Consider the following 9,545-nt stretch of genomic DNA (forward strand, 5'->3'; position numbering starts at 1 on the left):
TGTATGTGTATTGCGTATGTGGTCGTTTATGTATATATACGTGTATATGAGTGGATAGGCCATTGTTCGTCTGTTTCCTGGGGCTCCGTCGCTGACGGGGGAAACAGCGATTATATATATATATATGTTATCCCTGGGGATAGGGGAGAAAGAATACTTCCCACGTATTCCCTGTCGTAGAAGGCGACTAAAAGGGGAGGGAGCAGGGGGCTGGAAATCCTCCCCTCTCGTTTTTGATTTTCCAGAAGAAGGAACAGAGAAGGGGGCCAAGTGAGGATTTCCCTCAAAGGCTCAGTCCTCTGTTATTAACGCTACCTCGCTGGTGCGGGAAATGGCGATTACAAAAAAAAACGAATAAAAAGATTTTATATATATATATATATATATATATATATATATATATATATATATATATATATATATATATATATATATCCTTTTCCGAAAATCCCTTTCTAAACCTTTTCCATTTGAAGTTGGTGACTCGCGCAACATCACACAGGGAAGTCTATTCAGTCCTTCCTGGAGTCGTGGAAAGGTAATACTGCTCCAGACGCCACACCTGGAGCCGGGCTGTTGTGCCATCAAGGAATATATACAACCTGGATATTATAAGCCTCCACGCAGTTGGGTCTGCTTAGGAAATAACCTATACGTAAGGTGGGGGTGATTTATTTAATATATACGTAAGATGGTGATAAATCATTTATCAAATACGTAAGATGGTGATAAATTACGATGCTGGTGATAAATGATTTATCATATACGTAAGATGATGAATTATTTATCATATACTCAAGATGGTGATAAATTTAAGTGAGTTCTATGCAGTGATGGCTAAATTGTCTATAGTGGTTGGTGATACTGACTATGAGGCATGCATGGGTCTCTCGTGGTTAGGTTAGTAGGAGTTTGAATTCTGGTTGCGACAGGTGGACCACAGTCTACCCAGCTGTTCATCCTATTCTGAGGGCTGGTCGATGAAATACATGGGTGCCTGGCTTGGTATTATATATATATATATATATATATATATATATATATATATATATATATATATATATATATATGTATATATATATACAGTTGCCCGTTACGTCTCAAGCTAACATCAAAAATAATCATGATGTATTTCCGACTCATATACAGGTCATTTTTGTCTAATAATTGACATATACACGAGCGATATTCTCACATTAATCAAAATTCTATTTGTCCATTATTTGTCCCTTTTATCCACAGTAAACAAGCGCCTAATATACCAACCAGAGATCGGGGAGTTGATACCTCGAATTTCTTTCTTTCTTGAGTTAACAAAAGCACCGGTCATGTTAATTAGATGCGAGGTTTATCTTATTGTGGTTTATTTTACTGGATTAGATTAGATTACGATACTGGAACTTTAACGTTCGTTTAGTTTAGACTAGATTTAGGCATGGTTAAGCGAGGGCACGTTAGGTAAGGTTAGATTAGAAGGTAAGGTAAGGTAAGGTAAGGTTACGTTAGGTTAGATTAGGAAAGGTTAGGTCAGGTTAGGTTTGGTAAGGTCAGGTTAGCTTAGGTTAGATTAGGTCAGGTTAGTTTGGCTAGGTCAAGTTAGGTTAGGTTAGGTTAGATTAGCCTAGGTAATATTAGATTAGGTTAGGTTAGATTAAGTTAGGTTAGAAAATCGAAATCGAAATGTACAACGTTATGATACCAGAATGTTACTTAAAGCTTTGCCACCTTAACTTGGACTAAGTTTAGATTGGTTGGGTTGGGATTAGTTTGGACTAGGTTAGGTTAGGTTAGGTAGGTTAGGTTATTGTCACAGAATTGACGATTCGAATTATAATCTCATACCGCTATCCTCTGTTTATATCTCAATCATCTGTTGTTAGACTATCTCATCCACCCGTTATCCTAACCTCATCATCTGTTGTTGGACTATCTCATCCACCCGTTATCCTAACCTCATCATCTGTTGTTGGACTATCTCATCCACCCGTTGTACCTAACCCATTTCGGTGTTGCAGAACGGCGGAGCCTCTGGGTCGACGCCACCTCCCTCGGCCTTCTCCAGGAACAAGCCCAGGAGTCGCTCCCTCATCCGGAGGTCGTCCAAGAAGGCCAAGCAGCAGGTCAGGGACGCCCAGCCGGACGAGTGTACGCTCTCGTAACCCTGCCGGGGCGACCGGTGGACCAGGATACCCAGCAGAGCCAGGCATATAAGGACGGAGGGACGAAGGCGACACGGCCTAGCTATTGTGAAGCAGCGGCGGCGGCGTTCTTGTTGTTGTCGGTGGTAACGGTGGTAGCTGCAGCAGCAGAAGGAGGAGGAGGAGGAGGAGGTGCTAGGGCGAGATGGTTGACTCCAAGGGGGATAGATGTTTGGAGGCCTTTCCAGAGTCGAGTGACTGACCTGGAAGCCTATTTTTTTTATGAGCAACGGGAAAGGCTCCTGGAAAGGTTGTGAATGAACTGGAAGGACTTGGTATTTGAGAGATATGTTTTCTTTCTTTTCTTTTCTTTTTTTTTAGTATTTCCAGATATGTTGGGGGAAGGAACTGGAAGACTCTGAGAGACACTGGAGGTAACTGGATTTAGATGAAAGTAATGAGATATTTATGGAATCAAGTAAAGGAACGAAGGACTTAAGGCGTTCGAGACTGGAAGGAGTCTTACGGCATTCCAATGAAGAACAGATGTTTTTATACGTTTGAAGTTTTAAAAACTTGCAGGCCAGTGGGAACAGAAAGAAGGATGGAGTCGTGTGGGAGGGGAGGAGGGGATATGAGAGATAAAATGTTCAGGAGTTGGACGAGACAAGAGACCATCCTTGAGCAAAGGTTTTGTTACAACGTAAGGCATAAGATCACCAGATAGATACTACTAGATAGAGCTTTTGTTTCGTAAAGATGTTAAGAAGCCAGAGAGAGAGAGAGAGAGAGAGAGAGCGAGTCTGCTCCGCTCTGGTGAAGAATCATAAGGAAACTACCACACACACACACACACACACACACACACACACACACACACACATTTCAGTGCCCTGAAAATAATGTTTTTCCAATTTTTTTGAAGTAAGAGAAAATAAAGAACTATGTAGTCATAATCGACAGAAAATTAGGGGTTCCAAGATGCCTTTGTAGGAAAGTGTATGTGTGTGTGTGTGTTTGTGTTTATCAGCCAAAAAGAGAGAGAAATAATCATATCTTAAATTTCCTCTGTCACACTGAATCCTTTCCTTTATTTTCCCTTTTTCCCACTCCGAGTCCACACGGCTAATTAAGGTAGGAATGCCCTAGAGCGACCGAGAGACGGTGTGTGTGTGTGTGTGTGCACGGAGAGGGGAATGCGTCTGGCACAGCGAGAGTGGGAGCAGCGGTGAGCGACCACATCATCTACGTCACTCCAGCACGATTTCTTTGGTCGGGGAAACAGAATGGAATGATTTTATTTCCACGGCGAAAAGAATGGCTCAAAAAAATGAAAATAAAATACTTTAGATTACGTTATATAGCCTCTGTTTGCAAGTCCACACGGGATAGTGTGTCTAATGTAAAGTCTAGCTGCTGCTTACGTTTAAAAACATCTGCTGGATGATGTTAATGGTGAATATGTGACTTAATGCTGTAGCACTGAAGTCGAAAGTGAATATCGCCTCGTATTTTTTCTTTTCTTTTTTTTTTTTTTTTTAGAGCACATAATTTTTTGATATACCGGAGTTGAAGCGCCTAGATAATTTCTAGTGTTCTGTAGCAATGAAGAGTAATCTATATATATATTGTTTACTGTTGAGAATATATGAAATTTTGATATGAATGAGACGTACCTAGCTGACATTTCGTAACAAAGAGTAGATTTTGCTGGTTAGATGGAGAGCGTTGGTGTTGTATGTGGGTGTGGGCAAAAAAAAAAAGAGAGCTCAACCACTGTTTGAAGAAATAATATAGGAAATAGCATCTCCAAGCATTGCCAGCATGCTTTTTTTAGGGTAATCCAATCGCATTAGAGATACAGTGTACGCCTGATTGAGAGAGGAGACTAACAGCGCCATTGTTGTGGTGCGGGAATATTATGAACTGTATAGAAAAAAACACGAAGGAAAAATTTTTGTCTCTGCTTTTATGCTTTTGTGGTGATGAAGAAATAACGCATCGTGAGTGCAAGCAGTGGAAATGAATGAGGCATTGTTAGGACGACAGACACGTTAGTGTCATGAAATGAGAGAGAAAGAGATGTTATATATGTGTGTGTTTGTGAGCATAAAGCCTTGTTAAATCTCAAAAAAACAGTTTCTTCTAGTTCTCAAAACCACAAGGTGAATGTCAAGCCATTTGTAAGCTAAACTTGCTGTTTCTTATATACATAACATTTCATTTTGTCTTGGGTCGAGGTCCTGAGTTGGGGTGTTCAGTGGGTTTTCCCATTCACGTGAAAATTCGACTTGTTGGATGAGATTTGAATCCCTCCCCCCCCTCCCCCCTCCCCGAGGTACGTTCCATAAGTTGTGGGTGTTTAAAATGTTCTTTGCTTTTTTTTTTTTCAAGCATTTTAACTTTGGAGGCATTTTATCTGAGGCATGTCTGCTGAGACGCGATGCTGGAACCACGTCTTAAAACGGAATCCTTCAAACGTGTTACTACAGACTGGTACATGTTACATTAACCGAAACTTTTTTTGAGGCATTGAATGAAATATTCGCAAGAGACGATGAGGATGAGGTTCACTAAGGTGAGCTACCTGAATCACCATGCTCTCTCTGTATACAATCTGTCTGACAGATTCACGAAGTGATGCTGAAGGGGAATTTCTTTCTTTGATTCAAAGGCTTCGTGCCATGAGAGGAGAGAAGCGATGGAGAAAAGTCTGAGAGTTTTGGGTGAACTGGAAATCCTGAATTTTTTTTTACATAGAGGTAACAACAACTAGATGTGATTTATAGCATGATAACAGAGGATAAGAAAAAAGGAATGATTTGGATAATAACTCCAATCTAAGGAGGACTGAAGGCTATGCTGTGAGTAAGGAGAGAGTAATTCTAGCCCAGATGTGCATAGTTTTGATGAAACACAGTTTAACGCCAAGCATCGTGACACGGAGGGTTTTGTAAAATGGTTCCGGCCATCACTTCAACACTCGTGGATTAGGCCAGCTTATTCTAGGTGTATCGAGGCAAAATATGCTGCTGGCAAAATCTCCTTAGCTCCCTTTCCTCAATCCTCAGTTCCTCACCAGACGTGCCTCCAGGTCAAAGTGACAGTCAGCAACACGACCCACATTAAGATGATGCCTCAAGCAACATATCGTGACCCACCCACCCACCCCCACCTCAGCCAACATATCCCAGAAGACAACATAGTATGTCCCCCGACCCTCTGTTATATCCTCTCAGATGGGATCCGCCCACTGAACACTCTGGGTCTGATCCCAAGGATCTCTCTCTCTATAGGTACTTAGTGTTGCTTAAGCTCCTGCAATCCGCTACTTGTGTTCTGCCCGCCAATATCTTAACCTTTTTCTCCAAGAAAGAAGAAGAAAAAAAATATATGAACTCCTTTGGAAGAGAGTTTAACAGGCCTCCTCATTAGGACCACTGTAATCAAAGTGAGAGATAATCCAATTGAATATGTACATGTTTTGAGTTATGAAATAAATAAAAAAAAAAATATATATATATATACAATAAGATTTAAGCAATATTTTCTTTTGGAAAATAAAGGTATGAAATGTATGACTTGTTCTTTATCATCAGTTTATCATCCTTCCGTCTCCACTCCCTGGAAGTACTCGACAGCCAACGAGCAGGATGGGTATTAAGTAACACCAGGAGATAAAAGCTAAAAAAAATCCTGCATTAAAAGATAACGAGAAAAACCTGTATCGAGCTAAAGAAAACATTTTGCCACAGAACGAAAGCATTCTGATAAATAATGATAAATCATGAGATAAACAGAGTTTCTACAAAAAATAAGATGTGAGGATTTCAGAGAAAAATGAGGATAAATATGAATAATAGATTTTGCAAAAAATGAATCCTAGATGATTTGTTTCTGACGGTATACTGTCTGTGTGTTACGAGGGAAGAGTTTTACAGTCGTGTTGCCCCCGACCCTTAACTTGTGTGTATATATATATATATATATATATATATATATATATATATATATATATATATATATATACTGTGACCTTACTCCTATGTGTACATCCACACGAACACACAAACACACACACACACACACAAAAGAGAGAGATCGGGAGCCGCGAGTGTAGAACTGCCTCTTCATACAGTGCAAAAAGATAATATCACACACATACACACTACTCTATGACAGGTACCTATTTTATCGAACAGCCCCGTGATGATGATGAGCACCTAGGTTGGGTGCGAGCCGGCGCCAAGGATTCGAACCCATGCTGTCTCCAACTTACACGGAGGGAGAAAGATAAGTGTATACATCTTTATTCATGCTTTGAAATGATATTTATGTTCTATAATCCTATGCATCTGTACTTCATATGAGTACAAAAAATCTCTGTGTAATCAAAGGATCCAAAAAATTTTATACTCTCTCACGACAAAGCCAAAAAAAGGAAAAAGAAAAAAAAGGATCAACATGAAATTAATTTGAATATCTGGTGACCCTCGCTTGCAGACGCCTTCCCATGATTCAAGATACAGTGAACCTATAAAGGTGTTGGAGCCTGTCTATCTCTCACGAAGGTGTTGGATCCTGTCTATGGCGATGGCTTAAGGATACCCAATCACTTCATCAGATCCTTATGCATTTTGTGGATACCGTGTTACCCATCTCTCATACTCTCACCACCACCACCAGCAGCCTTGGGAGGGAGTGCGTGTGTGTGTGTGTGTGTGTGAGAGAGAGTGGAGGCTACAGGAGAGCAGTCTGGTTACTGCTCCTCTCTCTCTCTCTCTCTCTCTCTCTCTCTCTCTCTCTCTCTCTCTCTCTCTCTCTCTCTCTCTCGTGGGGAGCCCTCCTTTCTCCAATCGGGATCACCGGCGATTTGGAAAAAACAACCTGGTTGTGCTATTATAATATTGCTGCAGATGGCCCCGGGACAATACGCTAATCCAGAAGAGATTGGACGATTGTTTGTTTGCCGCCGTTGAGTAAATCATGAACTGGATATTACTCACAAATGACCGCTCTCCCGATTTCAGCAGGCGACGATCCCTCTACGTGGACACACACACACAAGCCTCCTGTTAACCCATTTAGTTCTGTTGACGCTTCTGCCTCGCTCCGTCTGTGTCTGCCTTTTGATGTCTTTGTATCTCCCCTCTCTCTCTCTCTCTCTCTCTCTCTCTCTCTCTCTCTCTCTCTCTCTCTCTCTCTCTCTCTCATTTCTTTTATTATCTCCCTTCTCTTTATTCCCTTTCTCTTCCTCCCTCCCTCTCCTCCGCCCCACCTCCCATTTCCTTATCTCCCGTTTCCCCCCCCCAAGGGTCAACGGCTCTAAAAGCTCTTTATACCGGTATTAGATCACCTCTCAGTCTCTCATTTTCTTTCATTGTCACCTCTCCGTCTCTCATTTTCTTTCACTGTCACCTCTCCGTCTCTCATTTTCTTTCATTATCACATCTCCGTCTCTCATTTTCTTTCATTATCACCTCTCAGTCTCTCATTTTCTTTCATTGTCACCTCTCCGTCTCTCATTTTCTTTCATTGTCACCTCTCCGTCTCTCATTTTCTCGTGTTCCCAGACTTAGCTCGTTAGGACTCGCTAGTTTTCTCTGCTAATGGAGAGGTCTAGTGTCTCTGTCTCTGGCTCGTAATACGCTCGTTCCTTTCTCCGTTACTTCAGGGGTCCAGCGCCTTTAGAAGAGTCTCTCTCTCTCTCTCTCTCTCTCTCTCTCTCTCTCTCTCTCTCTCTCTCTCTCTCTCTCTCCAGTGGTCTTGCGACTAACAGCGTGACGTGCAGGCTCGTTCGATCCTCTCGTATGTCAGTGGTCTCGTATTCCCTCGTCTATATCTCCTCGTCTGTCTCGTGCTAGATCGTCTGTTTCCCTCGTATTTTCATGTGGTTCTGTGTCTCGTGGTCTGACTCGTTCTTCTGTTCCTCTCCTGTCTTAGTGGTTCTGTGTCCAGGTCTGCCTCGCACTGATTCGTCTGTTTCTCTCGTATTTCATGTGTTTCTGTGTCCCGTCGTCTTGAGATCTGGCTGCTCGTGTGCCCTTACCATGAACCAGACCACATATCACTCGACATGGTCCTGTATCACATGATAGCTCCCAACCCTCCCATGCCTTTCCCAAAACCAATGACCTGGGCACCATTTTCAAAAATGGCAGGTTTTCCATCTCCTCCGAAAGTCTTGTGAATATTTTTCCTCCTTCCTTATCTCCCGGTCTCATTAAACCCCCCTTCACATTTTAATCAGGGTCCGGCCTCGGTGTGGACTCTCGTCCGTGACTTGAGGAAGACTCTATCACCAAGAACTCGTGGGGGGAGAGAGAGGTGTCACTACGGGAGAGGAGTGGATATGTCTGAAGGTTCAAGTACTCCAGGCGGTTCTGTATGGGTGCGAGGCATGGGCTGTGGCTAGGTATGTACGGAGGAGGGTGTGGATGTGCTCGAGGGAGCAGAGAAAGACGTGTTGCCTCAGCACACACACACACACACACACACACACACACACATACACACACTTTATGCATGTTAAATATAACTATAAAGGGGTTGAAGGCTAATGTCTCAAATACACTTGTTGGTAAATTGACGACTTGCTTGCACAACCACGCCACAGAGAGGGGACAAACAACGAGAGGTTCTGCCATAATAATCATGACCCCATAGGCTCTCTTTACTGCTACATCCTACCAGAAGGTGACCTTCCTTGATTGCACTTTCAAGAAAATATTCCTTCACTGAAGGCATTTTCTTCGCCCAAACCCGAATCCCAGCCATTCCTCCCTTACAGCTATCCTCAACTTTTATGTCCACGTTTTCTCCTCATTTGCCTTTCCCCTGTGCCACTGGGCAGTAATCTTCCTCTTGGCTGTAAGGGACACTCAAAAACGCTATCCTCAGTTCCTCTGCAAGCCTGACGTCACTGTACACACACACAAACTCTCTCAACAGCTTTAACAGCACGTAAAACTTCGAGCATGAATTCAAGTCCTATCTCTTGTTATCACTATGAACCTTCCTCATGTATTTCTCATGGAGGTCTTTCCTCATTCGCACCTTCGCTACAGACGGTGTCTATGTACGTACCATTTCAGTGTTGGTAAAACATTTCATCGCTCGGTACTTGATAACTCCTTATCTATGACCTTCAGTCCTGATTTCCCTTGTTCCTCCTTTCTCTACCCAATTCCAGCAACGGCGCAGTGTCACACGTCCTGGAACACGCTGACCAGGCTACAGTAAGGTGCAGGAGTGGCCAGAGGTTCCATCCTAACATGTACCCTTTGTTTTCCCCCTCAGGAAACGATATTGGTAACACTGTCCCAATACCCAAAGACCACAGACGAAAAAGGAAAGCCAACCTTCATAGCCAAGTCTCGTATCACTCTGCAGTCTACGCCTCCGTCA

The 9,545-nt window shown here is 42.6% G+C and overlaps 1 protein-coding gene across 3 annotated transcripts in view; it reads left to right on the forward strand.

Annotated features, from left to right (window-relative positions):
• LOC139755110 (GTP-binding protein Di-Ras2) overlaps positions 1 to 5,716 on the forward strand; it is a 358,074-nt gene extending 352,358 nt beyond the window's left edge. For all 3 annotated transcript variants that reach the window (XM_071673245.1, XM_071673247.1, XM_071673246.1), the window contains one exon: positions 2,016 to 5,716. In XM_071673245.1, the coding sequence (XP_071529346.1) occupies positions 2,016 to 2,159 (144 nt within the window). In that variant the 3' untranslated portion in view covers positions 2,160 to 5,716. The remainder of the gene's footprint in view (positions 1 to 2,015) is intronic.
• The last annotated feature ends 3,829 nt before the right edge of the window (positions 5,717 to 9,545 follow it).

This window comes from Panulirus ornatus, chromosome 18 (genome assembly GCF_036320965.1).
Source record: "Panulirus ornatus isolate Po-2019 chromosome 18, ASM3632096v1, whole genome shotgun sequence".
Lineage (NCBI taxonomy): Eukaryota > Metazoa > Arthropoda > Malacostraca > Decapoda > Palinuridae > Panulirus > Panulirus ornatus.